The 22,110-nt window shown below is 43.5% G+C and overlaps 1 protein-coding gene across 4 annotated transcripts in view; it reads right to left on the bottom strand.

Annotated features, from left to right (window-relative positions):
• Positions 1–22,110, bottom strand: part of enc2 (ectodermal-neural cortex 2) — a 46,252-nt gene that overhangs the window by 4,566 nt on the left and 19,576 nt on the right. For all 4 annotated transcript variants that reach the window (XM_071326252.1, XM_071326253.1, XM_071326255.1 and 1 more), the window contains one exon: positions 18,845–20,704. In XM_071326252.1, the coding sequence (XP_071182353.1) occupies positions 18,885–20,704 (1,820 nt within the window). In that variant the 3' untranslated portion in view covers positions 18,845–18,884. The remainder of the gene's footprint in view (positions 1–18,844; positions 20,705–22,110) is intronic.

Raw genomic sequence — 22,110 nt, 5'->3', positions numbered from 1 at the left:
CATAGTTGAATGTGCTGACAACAAAATCACACAAAAACTATCAATGGAAATCAAATTTATCAACCCATGGAGGTCTGGATTTGGAGTCACACTCAAAATTAAAGTGGAAAACCACACTACAGGCTGATCCAACTTTGATGTAATGTCCTTAAAACAAGTCAAAATGAGGCTCAGTAGTGTGTGTGGCCTCCACGTGCGCCTGTATGACCTCCCTACAACGCCTGGGCATGCTCCTGATGAGGTGGCGGATGGTCTCCTGAGGGATCTCCTCCCAGACCTGGACTAAAGCATCCGCCAACTCCTGGACAGTCTGTGGTGCAACGTGGCGTTGGTGGATGGAGCGAGACATGATGTCCCAGATGTGCTCAATTGGATTCAGGTCTGGGGAACGGGCGGGCCAGTCCATAGCATCAATGCCTTCCTCTTGCAGGAACTGCTGACACACTCCAGCCACATGAGGTCTAGCATTGTCTTGCATTAGGAGGAACCCAGGGCCAACCGCACCAGCATATGGTCTCACAAGGGGTCTGAGGATCTCATCTCGGTACCTAATGGCAGTCAGGCTACCTCTGGCGAGCACATGGAGGGCTGTGCGGCACCCCCAAAGAAATGCCACCCCACACCATGACTGACCCACCGCCAAACCGGTCATGCTGGAGGATGTTGCAGGCAGCAGAACGTTCTCCACAGCGTCTCCAGACTCTGTCACGTCTGTCACATGTGCGTGTGAACCTGCTTTCATCTGTGAAGAGCACAGGGCGCCAGTGGCGAATTTGCCAATCTTGGTGTTCTCTGGCAAATGCCAAACGTCCTGCACGGTGTTGGGCTGTAAGCACAACCCCCACCTGTGGACGTCGGGCCCTCATACCACCCTCATGGAGTCTGTTTCTGACCGTTTGAGCAGACACATGCACATTTGTGGCCTGCTGGAGGTCATTTTGCTCTGGCAGTGCTCCTCCTGCTCCTCCTTGCACAAAGGCGGAGGTAGCGGTCCTGCTGCTGGGTTGTTGCCCTCCTACGGCCTCCTCCACGTTTCCTGATGTACTGGCCTGTCTCCTGGTAGCGCCTCCATGCTCTGGACACTACGCTGACAGACACAGCAAACCTTCTTGCCACAGCTCGCATTGATGTGCCATCCTGGATGAGCTGCACTACCTGAGCCACTTGTGTGGGTTGTAGACTCAGTCTCATGCTACCACTAGAGTGAAAGCACCGCCAGCATTCAAAAGTGACCAAAACATCAGCCAGGAAGCATAGGAACTGAGAAGTGGTCTGTGGTCACCACCTGCAGAACCACTCCTTTATTGGGGGTGTCTTGCTAATTGCCTATAAATTTCCACCTTTTGTCTATTCCATTTGCACAACAGCATGTGGAATTTATTGTCAATCAGTGTTGCTTCCTAAGTGGACAGTTTGATTTCACAGAAGTGTGATTGACTTGGAGTTACATTGTGTTGTTTAAGTGTTCCCTTTATTTTTTTGAGCAGTATATATATATATATATAATAAAAAAAATTACAAAAGGAGTTACTTTAGTTACTATAGGTCAGGTATCACATCCCTTTTCATGGGCAATGTCAACTCCCAGCGGTAGGATAAACCAAACGGGTGTGGAAACATGCTTACCGTGTTAACTGATGCGTGACATGGTTTTACATGATTTACATTATGGAGACTCCTGAGGACAGGCAGCATGGCTGCTCAGTGCTTACATTAAACAGGTATTAGAACTAGGCCATGCGTACAGTTTCTAATTCAAGTTTGGCCTACACACTTCCGGCAAGGCTGAGAAATCCCACTAGAGAAGTAGAACTGGTTTCAAAATCCCCCAGCGAGATTTTTGATTTTTTTTGCATTTAGAATTAGAATGCATCTGGATTAAATGAGATGGTGAGAGCCTTTCCTTTGAGCCTCTCTCTTTCTCCTGGTCCTATAGTGAGGCAGGGATTTGAAGTTAAGCTTTCTTTACGTTTCCCTTCCTCTGCTCCTCTGTGATCTGCTCTCGGCAGTAGCAACCCGCCGCGAGCAGAGTGTTTACCCAGAGGATTTAGAGAAGAGAAACCCCTCGTCCCACCTCTGAGGCCCTCCGAGCTAAGCACCGTTAATCCTCTCCTCGTCACCTTGACATGTTTTCACTGCACTCCAATTTAATGCTAATCCTTTCCCTTTGAGAGTGCAGAGGCATTAAATAGCAGCAATCAAACAATTTCAGAACATACCGGTGTACTGGATATTATGGGCGCATCCAGGTAGCAAGGGAAAAGATAAATTCACACAGTGCACTGCTGTGCTTACACATCTCTTTGATCATCACTACAGAAGTCACTAAATCACATAGTATAGATAACATTTTAATGTAATTCACATCTGTTCACTGGGACTCATGAATAAAGCAATAAGGTTTCTCTCTCAGGTTTGCATATTTATTGGACAACAGCAGCATAACATGCTGCATGTTGCATGAAGCTTTAAAAGTGAGTTTTTATCATAAGAGTTCCCCCTCCTATCAGGGGCAGCTGGGGAAAAAAAGGTTTTAGCTTCTGTGCGGCATCCAACAAGCACACTCTAGAAATAAACCAAATTCAGAGAAAAAAAATACTGTTGTAGAAAATGTTATGATCCATGTGGAATGAAATGAAATTCCAGGAATCTTGGAAGTCGTTTTAATTACGTACAAAATTGCTGCTGCATTAAGAAGCTTAAAAAGGCAGCTAAAATGACAGTCTACGATGACAGTTTTGCTTCGCTGGTAATGAAAGGGGTTAAAACACTTTAAACAGGGAATAATATTTATGAGTAATCCTGCAGTATCAACCTTCAAAGCCTGTAAAGGACTCTACTAACAAATGAGTAAAGGGAGAAGACAGACAATTAAGCCCAATTATATTTTAATTCCTTCTGCATCAGCCTACGATTGTGTCGCTTTTAGACAAGATGCAACAAGCCCTGGAAGTGGAGACCAACAAGGCTCCATTAAGTCTACCAAACCTTTGTGTTGGCAACATCTCTGCACATCCTGCTCTTACACACCATACAGAGTGTCTTAACCCGTTACACTCGTGGGAATTGGCCTATGGATAGGGCTACATTTCATTGTTTCTTACAGAAGAAATATGAAAAGCATAACCATGATAGCAATTGAAAGTTTGGGAAAATTATTAGACCAAAGTTGAGGACACAACAGTTCACCTGACAAGACTGAATCCAAACATTACACTGTTGATTTTACATTTACTGTACTTCGCCACATTTTGTTGATGATAAAATCTGAAAACACTCTGGACACATTCAGTAACATAAGATTATTCCTGGAAAATGTGCAACATAAGAAAAAAACATTGCAAGGGTTTGAGTGAGACTACTAACTGGTGTCTTAAAGTGGCACAAACCTATCCAGTGTCCACAGTACCTAAGCAATTTCAATGCACTTTTATGACTCAAAGAAGAGTCTTCCACTTTAAGGTAGTTTTTGAGCTCTACTAGCTGGTCAGGAACTAGAGCAAGCACACTAATAGTTTCATTTGGAACACAACCCTGCATCCCTGCCAGCACACAATGACTGCCGTTGTTAATGCAATCCAAAAACGGTTCATTATAAAATCGCAATCTGGGTCAGGTGGGCATGATTTGAAAGCTTGTTCTATTGCAAACATGACTAGCTAAGTTATAAAATACGACTTTACAGTGTTGGCTTTCACAAGACTATTCAGAGAAACAGATTGTAATGGGGATAGGAGTCATGATTGCATTCAGGTGTGTGTGTGCCCTGGTGAATTGTGAATCAAATCAAACTGTATATATACACTATATATACACAAAAGTATGTGGACAACACTTCAAAATAAGTGGATTCAGCTATTTCAGCCACACCCATTGCTGACGGGTGTATAAAAAAATGGAGCACACCGCAATGCAATCTCCATAGAAAAACATTGGCAGTAAAATGGCCTTACTGAAGAGCTCAGTGACTTTCAACGTGGCACCGTCATAGGTCATCATAGGATGCCACCTTTCCAACAAGTCAGTTCGTCAAATATCTGTCCTGATAGAGCTGCCTAGGTCAACTGTAAGTGCTGTTATTGTGAAGTGGAAATGTCTAGGAGCAACAACGGCTCAGCCGCGAAGTGGTAGGCCACACAAGCTCACAGAACGGGACCGCCTAGTGCTGAAGCGCGTAAAAATCATCTGTTCTCGGTTGCAACACTCACTACCGCTACTTTCTCTGGAAGCAACATCAGCACAACAACTGCTTGTCAGGAGCTTCATGAAATGGGTTTCCACGGCCGAGCAGCCACACACAAGCCTAAGATCACCATGCGCAATGCAAAGCGTCAGTTGGAGTGGTGTAAAGCTTGCCGCAGTTGGACTCTGGAGCAGTGGAAATGCATTCTCTGGAGTGATGAATCACGCATTACCATCTGGCAGTCCGATGTACAAATCTGGGTTTGGAGGATGCCAGGAGAACGGTACCCGCCCGAATGCATATTGCCAACTGTAAAGTTTGGTGGAGGAGGAATAATGGTCTGGGGCTGTTTTTCATGGTTCGGGCTAGGCCCCTTAGCTCCAGTGAAGGGAAATCTTAATGCTACAGCATACAATGACATTCTAAACAATTCTGTGCTTCCAACTTTGTGGCAACAGTTTGGGAAGGCCATTTCCTGTTTCAGCATGACATTGCCCCCGTGCATAAAGCGAGGTCCATACAGAAATGGTTTATCGAGACTGGTGTGGAAGAACTTGACTGGCCTGAACAAAGCCTTGACCTCAACCCCATCAAACACCTTTTGGAATGAATTGGAATGCCGACTGCGAGCCAGGCCTAATCGCCCAACATCAGTGCCCGACATCACTAATGCTCTCGTGGCTGAATGTAAGCAAGTCCTCGCAGCAATGTTCCAACATCTAATGGAAAGCCTTCCCAGAAGAGTGTTATAGCAGCAAAGGGGGGGCCAACTCCATATCAATGCCCATGATTTTGGAATAAGATGTCCGACGAACAGGAGAAAACAAACAAAAACAATGAAAAACTGAATGAGTTACCACACAACAAAGAGGATAATTTTTTTTAAGAATAACAAAAACTGAAAGACCCCGAAGGTACCTTAAGGAAAAGCAGATCTAAAAAGATTGGTTAAAGATTTCCACAGTTTCAGCCCCCCTCAAGTTCTCTGGCAGGCTATTCCAAAGGCTGGGGGTATAGTATTTAAAGGCTGCCTCTCCATGCCTCTTGGTCCTAGGCTTTGGGATAGTTAAAAAGGCCAGTGCCAGAGGACCTGAGGGACCTACTGTGTACATAACTAAAAAGCATGTCTGACAATGGTGTGCACAATCGTGGATTGTGAAGTGCACATTTGGACTCATGGGTGTTTGGCTTGCTTGTTTTACATCAAAGCGGTATTTATTCTAACCCTCAATATATCATCTTTCAAAATGCTTCCTCTTGAGTCCTCTTAAACTTACAGCAATTCCCTGAGGAAAATAACCAAAAATGGGCAAAAGTTGCCCAATGTGGGCAACTTCTTATCGCGTGCTGTGTTTATGTTCAGAGCGGTACGTATTGTGATTTTGGGGTTACGGTACAGCGGGAAAATGAAATGCCAACAGTTGCTGTAGTTACTATTTTTTATTGGGCAAAAGACGCTAAATTAATAATCACCCTACTTGTGGCCTAAGTCCAGCTTCTGTGACAACATTCACAATGTTCCTGGCACTGTCTGTTGTGACAAGGATTGTTATGTTGGGCCTTACTTTTTGGACCTGTGAAGGCTTCTACGTATGACCAGTTTCGTATAGACCTCGTTGGATCCAGCCCAGGTCCGATTCAAGGGAGGGAAGCAGCAGAAAAGTCAATCTGTAAGCTACCTACTTTATTAACCAGAGTTGATAAAGTACAAGGGAGAAAGAAGTGCTGCTTTGGGAGATCATGGCGGAAGTGGATGTCGAGAGTGAAACAAGAAGAGTGTCGAGTGGAGTTGGAGAAGAGGAATGGAGAACAGTAGTATCAAAGAATGGAATTAAAATGATAAAGTGTTGAAAACTGAAAGGGATGATAAGCGGATCTTCCTTGTTGGGATGGGATTTTTTTGATAAGGATGTGTATCTGGGAGATCCGTTTGGGGTCTCACTGCCTACTACTCAGGCCCAGAAGCTAGGATATGCATATTATTAGTAGATTTGGATAGAAAACACTCAGAAGTTTCTAAAACTGTTTGAATGATGTCTGTGAGTACAACAGAACTTATTTAGCAGGCGAAACCCCGAGGACAAACCATCCAGGAAAAAATGTTTGAGGTCACTCTTTTCAATGGGGTTTCTATGTGGATCTAGATTTTTAAGGCACTTGCTTGCAGTTCCTATCGCTTCCACTGGATGTCAACAGTCTTTAGAAATTAGTTGATGTTTTTCCTTTGGGAAATGAAGAAGTAGGGCTGTTCAGAACGAGGGTCGAATCTAGTGTATTGTTGTGGTTGGGGCGCACGACCTAAAAGCTCGCTCCACTTTGTTTTTAATCCGCTATTGAACGCAGTTTATCCCGTCTTAAATTTGATAGATTATTTACGATAAAAAATAGCTAAAGTTGTATTAGGAAAGTTGTTTGAAATGTTTGGACAAAGATTACAGGTAACTTATTAGATATTTTGTAGTCATGTTGCGCGAGTTGGAACCGGTGTTTTTCTGGATCAAACGCGCCAAATAAAATGGACATTTTGGAGATATAACGACGGAATTAATCGAACAAAAGGACCATTTGTGATGTTTATGGGACATATTGGAGTGCCAACAGAAGAAGCACTTCAAAAGGTAAGGCATGAATTATATCGTTATTTCTGAGTTTTGTGTCGCGCCTGGCGGGATGAAATATGATTGTCTGTGTTTGTTTGATGGGGTGCTGTTCTCAGAAAATCGCATGGTTTGCTTTCGCCGTAAAGCCTTTTTGAAATCTGACACCGTGGCTGGATTAACAAGAAGTTAAGCTTTATTTTGACATATTGCATGTCTATTTTCAAGAATGTTAAATATTTACAATTCTGTAGTTTGAATATGGCGCCCTGCACTTTCACTGGATGTTGGTTAGGTGGGACGGTAGCGTCCCATCTAGCCTAGAGAGGTTAAGGCCCATCACCTGACACATCTAAAGTGTACACACACACACAACTGTAAAGGATTTGGTCACGTTTCAAATGTGTGCAGACGGAAGGAGCATATGGAAGATCAGAGCGAAGAAAGGCCATGTTGGAATTGTGTGTGGGGGGGAAATCATGTCCCAGAGTTTGTGGAGTATCCTGTCCGAGGTTGAGGTGGCTAAAGTTAGGGCGGTCCATCTGATCTCCTATACGGAGGCGATCAAAATAATTGATTTTGGATGCACCACAGTCCATGGTGAAGGTTTGTCAACTAAGAGAACCAGACATGCTGTATGTAAAGAAAGTGGATTTTGTGGCGTTCATTGCAACTGTGATAAACTGCACGGCTCAAGTAGCAATGAAGTCAAAGAAATTGGACATCATTGTGACTGCGGTAGGAAAGTATCTGATGCTTCAGGAATTCACAGTGGAAGAGCTGCAAGGGTTATTGGTGACGGAAGATGTGCCACCGTCCCAGGCTCCTGAGCCTGTGTAGGAGTCAGACATGGACTATTGCTTTTAACAGTAGAAGAGCATGTTGAGTGACTTTCTGGTGGTCAGTATGAGTTAGGCATGGGTGACATACCGTATAGTTGGGTATTTCAAAATACCGTTATGATTTTCAATACTGCGGTGCTACACCACTGCTTATAACTATAAATCTAAGATGTCTCAAATAAATTATATCCAGCTGAGCATTTGGTTTGCTAACTAGCTATGTGGCTAGATGTCAATATCACGCTTCTTGGTTACAGCAGAGATCAAGATCCATGTTGCCCAAATTGTTTTGAGTGTCAAAATAAAATGTGCCGCGTGTGCACTTCCGGTAATACTGTATACCCCGGTATGGTACAGAAACGGTATGACAATCTGGATACCGCTCAACGCTAGTAGGAGCGCACGCGACGCGAGCGTTACAAAATACATTTAAAAATGTATGTTATTCAATTATTGCACCTACACTGCCAAGGGCTAAAATAGAACTCCTTTCTATTTGTGACGCAGATCGCGCTGCAAGTCCTGCCTCTCCTCAGTGGTTTATAGAATCACGTACCCACGTGCCATCTCCTCATTGGTTATACTTACGTGGGTGATTGAAAGACTAACTGTGTTGCCGGTCGGTGTAGTAATACTATGAAAGTTTAGATGCCAATCACCATATAAGTTCAAAGATGAAAAAGCCTGGAAGGAGGAGAGATGACTAGAAACGACTCGGTTGACTGTTTTTATGTGTGGATTAATTGTCAGAGTAGAGGACCTTGTGTATTTCAGGTAAAATAACAACTCAATGTTTATATCCCAGGACAAATTAGCTAGCAACAGCAAGCTAGCTAAATAGGACAAATTAGCTAGCAAGTGCAAGCTAACTAGCTAAATTGCCAAAAATGTTTAATGCTTTCGACCTGTTCCCAAATTAATGTAATTGGTTCAGAGTTTGTTTTGATATTTTAACCTGCATGTCGTGATCGCATTTGGTGTAGGGGAACAAAATAAATGTATGCACGATGGCGCACGCACACAGCTGGTTTGGGTTCCGTGTTACTAGCTAGCTTGTCATAGCTAGATTATTTGTCATCAATATGATATCTGTAGTACTGGTCTTGACTGCATCAAATCGAGAGAAGCTAGTTAGCTAAGCTAGCTAACTAACATAGTTAGGTAGGCTAGTTGAGGCTGCATGAGCTTTCTCCGTGTCCTACAGTTAAATAACAACTCCATTCAGATTATTAAGTAGCAGCCACCTGTTGGCTGTTAGTCGTTGTAGCCTATCCTTCTCATTTAACTTTTAAATCCACGATTTTAATTCCAAATCTCCAAACTTTTTTGCCACACACAAGGAGGCTCTATGACAACAAGCTACACGTTCCACTCTGCATAGGCTATTGTTGAGCAGTGGCGACATACTGTTAACATTTTATCCACAACTGCCTTGTCTGTCGCGGTTGTAATCTACTGTGAAGCCAAAATGTTCCCAAACTGGAGATTTAAGCGATAATCATCCAATTCTGGTTTATCGATTCCACCACTCGCTATCGTACAGAACTAGTGACCGACTGCGCCTCCCAAAAAAATATAGATTGTTTGAAATGAGCCAGTTAAGATTTTAATCATAAACGTGCGCATAAACTCTAGCTAGTTGTTAACGGAATAGCCTACAATGGGTTTTTTTCAGCTAAAATTTACTCAGGAGGCAATGGCATACAACGCAGCGTAGGCATCTCCTATAGGCCTAGTGTTTTTATTAGGGATGTTAAATGGTTAACCGTTAATTGGTTAGCCGCCGAAAATAACATTTGCCAGGTCATGCTTATCAGTAAGTTAATTTGCGGAATTAAATTGGCGCGTTTGTATTTGTCAGTAGTCGTGTATCTTATTTATCACAAGTTTCTAATGGAGATTCATCTCTGGCACAACTGCTCGCATTTGGTTTAAAACAGTGTTTTCCAGCTAATTGTATTTTGGCAAAATGTTTGAAAATGACGTTATTCCCTGATTCATTAAAGGAGTTGCATGCAGGTAGCCTAGTGGTTAAAGCGTTGGGCCAGTAACCGAAAGGTTGCTAGATCGAATCCCCGAGCTGACAATGTAAAAATCTGTCGTTCTGCCCCTGAACAACGCCGTTAACCCACTGTTCCTAGGCCATCATTGTAAATAAGAATTTGTTCTTAACTGACTTGCCTAGTTAAAAAAATAAAAAAACTTTTATTTAAGTTCAATAATAGGCTATATATTTTGACTAACACAATAGGCTTGCCATTGTTGTATGTTTCTATTAAGCTCTTAATGAAAAATGTCCGGTCCGTGTATGTATGCAGCGAGAGCTTTCACCCTCTCCAAAATCTGTCCAAACCAAGCCCAATGTGTTTCTATGTCGCCTGCCTTCCAGCCTTGGGACGACTACCATTGTTAGGGATGAGAAATAAACTTCTCGTCATTATATACAGATCTCTGATAGTATTTTCTGTTGGCCACGTAATTTTACAGTTTTCATTTAATGTTATACCATTTGTTAACCGGTTAATGAGGGTCAGTTAGTCAGCAGCAAAATTTTACAAAATTGAATAGTTTTTGTAAATATATTTATGTATTAATTCGGATTCACAGTACGGACCGAAATGAGGTTCCCATACCGAATGGTTTGGTATGAATAAGTGTACCGTTACACCCCTAAGCTGTCAGTCAAAACCCATACAGCGCTGTGAAGGCAGAGCCAGAGCGCTGACGTCACGTATAGCATTTTACTGTTCAGCCACTACGTCCCAATTTAGGTGATTATTAGTGCCCCAATCTGATCTGCCATGTTCAACCCGTACAAGGGCATGAATGGAAAGGGCTGAAACTAGATTTCCGAGTGGAAAAGTAATAGCTAAGTGTGAAAGCCAATTTTATTTGCAGAAAAAACAAGAGGAGAAAGCACAATAGCATATCACCCTGTTCCTGGGAATTGTATGATAGAAGCCAGATTTTTTAATTACAGTGTGCTGTATAACAGCTCATGATATTCTTATCTACACGAGACACCAGTCTAGACTGGAGCAGAATGAACATAGCTTTGCGGCCTAATGCGATGATGATAAAGTTGGACATTTCAGGGCGGATAGAGATAGCAATGAGCCAGTGGATTCCAGGAAAGGGAAGTCCAGTGCAATGCTATGTCAGAATGTTGCTTAAATCCACTGCCAATTTACACAGGGCAGGCCGAACAAGCAAAGCTTAGCCCTACTATTCTGGGGAGAGGAAGCTGTGTGTTTATATGTAGTCTGTGTGAATATGTTTCTCTGTTGTGAGGGAGAGAGAGAGAGAGAGAGAGAGAGAGAGAGACTGCTCGATCTGTGATTCACTGTGTCTAGCTATCAGGTAAAAAGCACTGCTTTACAGTTGTCTCTCCAGTACATTGGGCCAAAACGCCATGTTTCCTGCGACAGTACCATGTACTGTGCCAAAAAGTGAGATCAGATTAATATCCACACAATCCGATTTAGTGCCTCTGCAACATTGACACAATTAGCTGGTTTAGTCTTTCTGGAAGCAGGGGGTGGTGGTTGGCATGGGGTCAGGACTGTTCCAACTGTTGGCAAATTACCTGGATTACCGAGGCACAGTCGAATGCAGCTGCTCAACACAACCCCTCTGGACTGGAGGCAAGAGAAGGAGTAACATCCAGTGTACCCAACTCAAAAACAATGTCATGTGTTGGGACACACACACACAAGCTGCAATTACTTTAACTGGCAAAGCTCTGCCAGTGCCATGAGTAAAATATCAGACAAATATATCATGATGGCTATTTATTACCAAAATGCCACACACCCAGACTCTTTATCTTCAGCCATAACATAGGCAAAGCTGAACGTAATACTTTTCAAAAGGCCATGATGAATTTTTAATGGATGGCTATGAAAACATTCACAGTATTGTCAGAGTTTATTGACCAATTGATACTTGTCATTGTAGAGCTTGTAAAAGCAGAAGTCGCCCCAGTTCTAACATCTCCACAACTAAAATGAGAGGTCAGACCAACGAGAGGTCAAACCAACGATTGACGAGAGGTCAAACCAACGAGAGGTCAAACCAGGGACAACGGCAGGGAATAATGCCATCCTTGTATGCACAGCAGAGTTAGTATCTAGTAAATCCAAATGTCGACCTAAGGAAATGTTTTCTTTCCCCACCTCTGAGGCGTTGCCCGTTGTGTAAAAATGATTCAAATTACATATGTCACCAGGGCTTGGAGGCTAAAGCAATGAGGTCTCATGGATTCAGTTGCCTGGATCGCGCTCCATCTAGATTAGGCTACATAGTCAACATTCGCTAGAGTGGTATAAAACAGCACAACATTGTTTCTCAGAGACCACCCATTGTATCTGATAAATGGTTACAGTAAAACACCCAGGCCGTTAGCATTAGGCCTACATTCCCTTCTAAAGCAGAGGAAATGGTCATGTCTAACATTCCCCATTTACTACACCCATTAAGGCTTGTCTACAGTGTTGCAGTTTCAGATGGAAAGTTCTGGTGAGCGTGCAGGCAGACTGTAGCCTGAGGTGTGTAGCAGCCTGGCAGGCTCCCTCTCTCTGGCCCATTGACTGTGGTGTAGCTCAGATGTTGTCTTTGATAGGAGACCCCTGGCACCCAGACAGTCACACATCTCTGCTGCCACTTTGCCAAATTGCCCAGGGTATTGCTGGGTAGCTCACAGGCTCGTTCATTATAGAAAGACACCATTACTGTATTTCTGTTCAGAATGTTATGGTCAACCATCATTACATTGACGCCTCTGGGTCTGATGGGTTCATAAAAACATGCTATAAAATATAATAGCATAGGATGGGAGCAGAAGACCTTCAGTGCAGTGACTTGATTCATACTGAATCTAGGCTAACATTCGGTTTGCTGACAGAGTGAAAGATCATGATGTTACAGTAGTATGTTCTTATTTTCTGCTTGGGCATAATTCAATTATACCTGAAGTCACTGTATAACAGAGCAGGAAAACGCCCCGTCTCCAAGCAAGCCAAGACACACATATTTTCTCTTCATTGCCTGGACTCTTCCTCTCCTCTTCCTCCCACAACCAACCGCTGTCCTACTTCATATTGTACAGGAGTCAGCTGTAAGCCACACTCAAGCCTATTATAAAATCATCGCAGCTCACGTCAGCCACTGCAAACAGTGTTGAGCGGAGCTGTGTGCTGCTGTAAGTAGGGTCTCATTAAGGCCTTGCAAAACAGTGAGGAGTGTGGGCAGGGGGAGAAGATGGCCAGCGGATATGGAAGGAAGGTCTCTCTCAAGGAGCAGTGAAGGGGCATTCCTCCTCTGACTGCATTCCTCCAGACCACAACAGCAGCTCGGACACAATGAATCGGCTCAATGTGGAGTTTTTACTGTGTCCTCTGACACTCCACCTATCCTGTTGACACAACACAGCCCCACGGCCAACAGATTATTCCATAACAGAGCCTGAGCGGGAGAAAAGTCCCTGTGTGTGACTGTGTTGTCAACAAACAAATGTCAGGAGTGAGCAGAGTCACCCCTGGGACACAGCTGATTAGAGGCATGACGCTGTGCCAAGAGAGCTTTCCAATAGGCCGACACCTCCCTTTGGACATTCATTAAAGCCAAAACGACAGCTTTGAGAGGGCAAAGCCCGTGAGACCAACATTGTAGAAACACTGTATAAAAACTGTCTGCCGTACTGATATGATTAATTTGTCCTGCTTGAATGTGACGGCGTGAAAAACGCCATAAATGTATATAATGGACCAGATGATTCTAAATGCAATGAATTATACTTCAGAAAACAGTCGTCGTACTGGATTGGATTAGCCTAATAAGCCTGACTATTCGACCACCCATATCCATCCACATTGTAACCCTAATCCTCCTCGTGGGCTGGCCAGGAGTCAGGGGAACAACGAGGTTAGATAAGGTTATTGCTAAGCCCCCATTAAATGTGTTAGCTTGTGTTTCACAAGCCCTGAGATCTGATAGGTGTATGAGGCTAATGCCCAGCTTTAGGCTAATGGCCAGAGGAGCTTGGGATGCCCTTTTAAAGTACTCAAATATGTCTCTGATAAGAGGAACCAGACTTTTTTATTTTATTACTCCATTGGAGTCTAAAATGATAAGGATACACATGCCTGACATAAAATGTACCGACTGACATGTGATCATTTGTTCACTGTTGACATAATAATAATCCTATTTTTATCATATTAAATAATTATAATAATCCTATTATTAAATAATTGTCTATGATAGTGTTTAGTTATTGATGTATTGATGTGAATAGCAATGTGTACATTGATGTGTATACAGGGCTCATCTGTAAAAGAGACCTTGGTCTCAGCAGGACTCCCTGTCAAAAGAAAGGTTATATAAATATTGCCTGGGAGCTGTGGTAAAGTTCAGAGAGAGATCCTTGAAAAACAGGTTGAGTGTGAAAGGCTGCAGTCAGGTAGTCCCTCTCTCTCTTTCTCTCTCCCTTCCCTTTCGCCTGCTGCAGTTGTTTAAAAATGTATGGGCTAAAACAGGATTCCCAGCCGCTGCATCCTCCAGCCGGGGAGGGAGGAAGGGCAGCCACCCTGGGGATCTAGCCTCTGTAGCCTGGCCCGCAGGAGCTAATTATGAAGCTGGGCCACCTGCTCCTCTGTGAAATGGAGCCCTGTGATGTTGGCTTTGAGGTGGGTGCTAATGATTACACACAGGAACAGTCATTAACCCTATCAGTCCCAAGACCCCAGCAAAAATCGTCTTTTCATTTGTTCAGCCCTTATATTTAGCCTCACAACGAAGTGTTTTACCATTTACTTTTCAGGACAACTAGAGCTACAAGTAGAACACAAAACTACTTGACAAACAGTTCATGAGTTTTATTGACGAATGTCAATAACAAGAAATGTCAGCCAAAGCAACAACAAAATAAATATGAATTTATATGAACGCTGGAAGTACAGAAATTGTTTGCATCACTAGTCGGTGACAACAGTGTGGAGTATGGAGTTTGACAGGAACAATGTGAGAGTATAACAGACACTATGTCCTGGGATTTCCTATGATCTATGTATTAGAACGCCGTTATCTTCTAACAACTCTTGTCTAGCATGTGAGCGTCATAGAACAAAACATGTTACGTGCTTGTTTGTAAGTCTCCGCTCTTCATAGATAACTATTCATAGTTTGTAGCTGAAACCATTCGGACTCAGACGTTTTTTGTAAAAAGACCAGGCCCCTTAGGGAATCCACCCTCATCTCACAAACACTGCTCTAGCTAAGCCCCCGTTAAATCACAGACTATTGTTTGGTCTGTAGCTCAAACACACAATGTTTAAAAAAGTCCAAAACGCACTTCAGAGGAAGGGAGACTTTACCTCTGGGCTGTGATCTGAGGTTGTGTCTCTGAACTTATATATGTCTGCTACTCTCACCAGCTAGTGGCTGATGCCTGGACACGGACTTGAGCCTCCCTGTTCCCCGCAGCAACATCTTCCAAGCAATACCCCAACCCCCTTTATAGTAGCTCAGCTCCAGCAAACACACTCTCAGATAAGATAACCATAGATTATAGGAAACCAAACGCTATGTTCAATAACATTGAACAATTGAGGCACAAGCATAACCTTAAAATGCCTGCATTGGGCTTATCTGGTCATTATTTATTCATGATAAAAACAGGACATGTCAACAGTTTAGGAAACCATTACAGTGTACTTTAGACTCTATATAAATGTAATGGGTAACGAACGGTACATTTGGGACCTCCTGGCTTTCACAACGCAACGGCACCCCGCCCCCCATTAGAGTAGCTCTCTGTGGTCTCTGTTCAGTCTCTGTGTAATTACACAGATTGAGCCCCAGTGTGTTCTCCAGCTTGTGTGCTAATAGCCAATTGACTGGAAAACCTCTGTAATGCAGAACACAAATCAATGTCTGAGTGGCTTACCACTGTACTGCACCACTGGGTGGGATGTGTCACTTTGATCCCGACAGAGACAGGGATTTCCCCCAGATAAACTTTACTGTAGCTACCACTCCCAGAAGCCACCATGAGAGGTCCTGCAGTGTTTGTGATTTTCTTTGTTGCCACTTCTAGATGGTTTCTCCGGGTATTATTATTATTATTATTATTATTATTATTATTGAGTAGCCCCACCACACACACTTCAAACAGCAGGACCTAGACAAGATTAGCTGTCAGTTTTTACTTTGATACTGATACCAGGTTTAGTATTACGATACTCGATACCACCATGATGCTCAATTCCAAAACGATACCAAAGCAAAAAAAATAAGGCGTATTAGCCAAAGTCAGAGAATGGCACTTGACCCAGACAGATCTTTTGAGTTCCATATTATTACATTTATGTCCATTTTTCAGATAGCCATGTATAAATTAATGAATCTAATCATACAATGAATTTGACTTTGTTGATAAAATAATGGTAATCATTTATTTTTGCTTTGTTTGGGGGGGGGGGGGGGGGTTATTGGTACAGGGAGCAATCTCTTCTTTCATAAGTGTGCACTGTCTCTTTAAGACCTAATGACATCAAACACACACAGTGAGCACGGTTACAGGCACACAATAATGCAATTATTGTGGATCGTCAGGTTAATATAATAGTTTGATTTAAACGTTCACATGCTGTGCAAGAAGAGCGATTTCCCTAATAATCCTGTTTAAATGGACACATCTGAAATCAGGCTACTTGATGCAGAAAATCGACAATCACAATAAATGTTCTACCACAGCGACCATGTTATTTTTGGGAAGCATATTTGATTTGGAGTTCGGACATAAAGTTTGCATGTGAAAACTACTTCTAAAACGCATACGTTCAGGTGTTCCGAACTCACTTCACTTGCGCTAAAGAGGGAGGCTGGCTCGGCTGGTGCTAGCACATACACAGATCGAATACACTGTTGGAACGCTGATGAAGGTGTTTACTTGTCCTAATAATAATATGAAACATTTCGCAGAAAAGCAAGTGTTTTAATCGGCATATGCTTACTTCAATTTTGACCTAACGCCGATTAAGATAAGCAGAGTAAGGTGTTCACGAGGGCTGTTGCGGTGATCGTATTACCGCAGTCAAATTCCATGTGACTCACCGTGATCTCCTCTTATGCACTCTGGACATGGGTTGGAAGTGACTGTCAGGTCGCCAATGGCCTGGTACTCAGTTCTCCATTGTCTGGTATTGATGGACAGACCGGTTTGGGTTTTTACTTTACCTTCTATAACAGTATTTGAATGTGTGGTTTGTTAAATGTGATATGCTGTGTGTAACGTCCATTTTTATAGTTTACCTCGCTACTTGAGTCATCTTTCGCTGCTCTCTCTCCATGCTGCTTTCTACACAGACCTAGCTCCGCCCCCTGTCACTCAAGGAGCGCATTTGTTGTTGCATGGTCATGCAGCACATGCAACAATGTTGATGGCAACAATGTTGATGACAACAATGCCGTTTTCACTTTGCTTCTGTAAGAACCTGCTTCCTCTGGGTAGTCCCAGAGCTACTCCGCTGCTGTCTTTCCAGGCAGCCCAGCCGCTCCATCTCCCAGCATCTCCCAGCCGTGGAGGGAGGTAGACTTTAAACACAGAGAGACCATAGAGAGATCTCTGTCCTAGTGGATTGGACCATGATGTTTGATGTTCAGTGCCTTGTTAGTTCATGTAATTGTTGTTGATACTTTAGTGGCTGAATGCTACAAAGTCCTCAAATGTAACTGGGTGAGATTGAAATTCCGTTTATGCTTTACAAAATTATTACGAAATTATTTTTCTGCCCAGTTAGCGGGTAGATTTGCTTTTAGCCAAATCCTTTTAGAGCAAGCCAAATAATTTCATGTTTTAAAAGTTATCCTAGATCAGGATTCATTGTTTGAATGTAAGATGCCAATCATTAAAAATTTTTTTTTTTTTTGCCAAACTAACAATGTCTTACTGTATTTAAATTATTTGATTTGATTTCAACTAACTTATTTTTTAATTCAGTTAGCACCCTGGGGATCCAGCATCTGTAGCCTGATTTCTAAGATATTCTAAAAGGTGTGTATCATTCACTAAAGTTGCCAAATAACTCAAAATCTAGCTAGCCACTTCATATGCACACTCGCTCCGGAATGGGAAAAGTTAAATTATATTCTTCTTACTATAAAGTCATATTATGTAAAATAATGGCATGGGACTTATCTTGTCTGCTAAATTAACTAGCCAAATAGCACACAGTAGACCAACTCATATTATGTTATACTGGAATACATTTTCTTCATATCATAATGTTTCTTTAGACCTGCCAAAAATAAATCATTGGTTTATTGTGATGGTGTATATTAAATTGATTTAATAGACTTTTAAATGTAGATATTCCAAAAGGTGCGCATCAGTGGCTTGTATGCTTCGAGGCCTGGAGATGGTAAATGTGTTTGTTAATTAACGGTCAATTACCATGAAACCGGCAGTCATTAGCATGACAATAACGAGCGGACAAATTGTCATGACCACCACAGCCCTATAGGGTAGTGAATTGATGTTAGCTCCAGCTGTAAGCTAGCAAGGAAAGTTAGCCTACAAAGCTGAAAGCTACCGGTATCTTCTTTCATTGTAAAGTGTTCTAGCCTCTAATGGACATTGTTTTGTGAACAGTAATTAACAGTTGCAACTTTTCCACATAACGTGTTCCATTATTCAAATGTGTGAGTGGGGGAGCTAACATGATGCAGCCCAGACTGAGTGAGTGCAGTGGTTCCTTAGTACAGGCTAGAGCTAGCATTGAGTAAGTGTAATTGAGTAAGTAAGCACGGTGCGTTCGCGCTATAAGGGGACATCGGCTGCGTTGATAGACTTGATGCTCTCTAATATCAGTAGACAACGCGAGTCACATTTGCCAGAAGTACCAAAAGTAACAACAATTATAGCACCAAACCGTTTTTTCATGTTCTAGTACCGAAAAAGTACAGAAGTTTCGGTACTGGGCAACAAGTCTGCTGAGTGTGTACGTCAAAAGCTATCAGACTTCTGAGGCTCTTTCACTTGAAAGCATTTGAGTGAGAAAAGAGTCAAGTGTTTGGGGAATTGTAGGACATGTTATGTAAAGTGCTCTATTAATATTGTCAAAGGATGTACACGGTGAACGTGCTTGCGTAGGAATTCTTACAAATATGACATTTCTTACCAACATCTATTACTAGGATAAAACAATATGCTTATTGCTCACCCAGTTCTGGAGACCTCTCCTTATTCTTGTAGAGAGGCAGCTATGCTGGTAGATGTTTCCAGGTGCTTACGAACGCAGTAGGAATTAGTGAGTAAGGCACTGTGGTTATACTGTTCCAGCTATCGGACGTGGGGTCATAACAGTCTAGCGTCTTGCAGCGCTGCGTCCCAAAGTAGCCCCCCACCACGTACAGTTTGTTTCCAGAGGCCACAGCATGGCAGCTCATTCTTTTAGAAGTCATGTCCCCAACACGAGACCACTGGTTGGTCTCACAGTCAAAGCGGTAGGCAGAGGCGGCGGTGAACTCAGTGTCTCCACCCATGATGAAGATCTGACTGCCTAGAACAGCGGCGGCCGTGTATCTCCACGGCTGCGGACACTCTGCTGCGATGGCCCAACGGTTCCCTAGAGGGTCATAGCACTGCACCTTGGAGGCCTTGTCTCTGTGGATGGTGGTGCCACCAAAGACAAACAGCTTCAGCTTGGCGCTGACCACGGCTGCATTGCTAACACCGTCTCTAAGCGGCGCCATCATGGTCCATTTGTTGGTAAGCGGGTCATACCGCTCTACCTGTTTGAGGGAGACTGAGGGGGAGGCAGGGAAGACGCCTGCTATGGCAGTGTGGCCGCCCACCACATACAGGCAGTTCTCCAGTTCAGCAGAGCCATGGCCGAAACGTGCTATCAACATGGGTGCTCCTTTAGACCACTCCTCGTGGACCGTGTCATAGATCCAAACATCCTTAGACACCCCGTTCTCAGAACCCCTCCCCCCAGTCACATAGACCTTACAGCCGATGGCACAGGCACTGAACTCCTTCCTGGGGCTGGGCAGGTCTGACTTGGGGATGATCTCCTTGGCTTTGTGGTCCACCTGGTAGATCTTATCACACATGAAGGTCTGTCCTCCCAGGATGAGCAGCGTGTGGCCTGCCTTGCGGGGTCGGGCACAGGGGCTGGTGACCACCCCATCGTTCTGCAGAATTTTCTTCTTGCACTGCATGGCCTCCTCCACAATCTGCCGGCTCCTCTTGTCTGACATCACCAGCTCCTCGCAGGCCACCGCCTCGATCAGACACTCAGAGGGCAGCAGGGCCAGGCGGATGCCCCGCAGCAGCTCAGGGAGGTAGTCTCTGCGGCCATCCAGGTCGTATCGCACCCAGCGCATTACAGCGTTGAACACGATCTGCTCATCCTCGATCTCCAGCTCGTCACTGAGGATCAGGTCCAGCAGCTTGTCCTTGTTGAGGCCGTAGAAGTCCTCCGTGTCCCGCACCGCCTCAAAGTGCACCAGGCACATCCTCCAGGAGAGCTCATATAGCCGTTTGCACTGGTGGGCGTCGGACAGCAGCATCATGCCGAGGCAGTTGGACGAGTGGAGGTTCTTCTCCAGGAACTCTGCGGCAGCGTCTCGGATGTCGTGGAACTGCAGCATGTCTCCCGCCTCGAGTAACGACTCTGCGTTCTCCTCATTGATGATGACGCGGGATGAGTAGGCAAAGTCAAGCAGCAGCTCCAGCACCTCTGGATGCACACTGTCTCTGAAGTTCACCTCGTTGTCCAGGCTCTCCCTCAAGCCTCCGCTGAACATGGCCTCAAAGTAGCGGCTGCATGCAGCCAGTACGGCCCGATGGCAGGGGAAGGAGCGTTCCCCCGCCCACAGTGTCACATCAGTGAACATGCATTGCTTTCGGAGGGTGTTGAGGTGGGTGAGCACACTGTCTGGATGCGAGGGCTTATGGAACAGAGAGATGTTCATGGAGCCCGTGCTGGTCCGGGACTTTCGGTTCTCGTGGACGCTGACTGACATGGTTTCAGAGATCTCCAGACCCAGGGAGTCGCTCGTCTCAATTTCTCCAACTAAAGAAAAAACAAAAACAGAAAAATAAATGAGATATGGAACTAACTGCTTGATGTTTTCCCCCAGATATATACTACCATTCAAAATGTTGTGGTCACTTAGCTTTTCTTTCAAAAATAAGGAAAGTTCTATTTTTTTGTCCATTAAAATAACATCAAACTGATCAGAAATACAGTGTAGACATTGTTAATGTTGTAAATAACTGTTGTAGCTGGAAACGGCAGATTTTTTTATGGAATATCTACATAGGCGTACAGAGGCCCATTATCAGCAACCATAACTCCTGTGTTCCAATGGCACGTTGTGTTAGCTAATCCAAGTTCATAATTTTAAAAGGCTAATTGATCATTAGAAAACCCTTTTGCAATTACGTTAGAACAGCTGAAAACTGCTGTGCTCATTAAAGAAGCAATACAACTGGCCTTCTTTAGACTAGTTGAGTATCTGGAGCATCAGCATTTGTGGGTTCGATAAAATGGCCAGAAACAAATAACTTTCTTTTGGAACTTGTCAGTCTATTCTTGTTCTGAGAAATGAAGGCTATTCCATGCAAGAAATTGCCAAGAAACGCAAGATCTCGTACAACTCTGTGTACTACTTCCTTCACAGAACAGCACAAACTGGCCCTAACCAGAATAGAAGGAGTGGGAGGCCCCGGTGCACAGCTGAGCAAGAGGACAAGTACATTAGTGTCAAGTTTGAGAAACAGAAGCCTCACAAGTCCTCAACTGGCAGCTTCATTAAATAGTACCCGCAAAACACCAGTCTCAACGTCAACAGTGAAGAGGCGACTCTGGGATGCTGGCCTTCTAGGCAGAGTTCCTCTGTCCAGTGTCTGTGTTCTTCTGCCCATCTTAATATTTTCTGTTTTTTTCTTTGCAACTGTGCCAGCATCCCGGAGTCGCCTCTTCACTGTTGATGTTGAGACTGGTATTTTGAGGGTATTATTTAATGAAGCTGCCAGTTGAGGACTTGTGAGGTGCCTGTTTCTCAAACTAGACACTAATGTACTTGTCCTCTTGCGTAGTTGTGTACCGTTTCCAACTACAATAGTCATTTACAACATGAACGATGTCTACACTGTATTTCTGATCAATTTCATGTTATTTTAAAAAGGACATTTTTTTTATTCGAAAACAAGGACATTTCTAAGTGACCGCAAACTTTTGAATGGTATTGTATATATTTATTTCATAGCCTAAAGTGGATGTCAATAGGGAATTATTGTTAATCAAAAGAAACAACTTTCAGCAGCCTTTTTACATCCGTTCATTCCTTCACAATTAAAAATGGGGACTTAAAATAACAAGCTGATAAAAAGCCTAAATTATAACTTGATACAGAATAATTTATATAAGTGAACCAAATGGGAAAACCCATTCTACAACTCCAATTATTTAGTAGG

Source organism: Salvelinus alpinus, chromosome 9 (assembly GCF_045679555.1).
Source record: "Salvelinus alpinus chromosome 9, SLU_Salpinus.1, whole genome shotgun sequence".
Taxonomy (NCBI): domain Eukaryota; kingdom Metazoa; phylum Chordata; class Actinopteri; order Salmoniformes; family Salmonidae; genus Salvelinus; species Salvelinus alpinus.
This window is presented reverse-complemented; position numbering and strand designations above follow the sequence as displayed.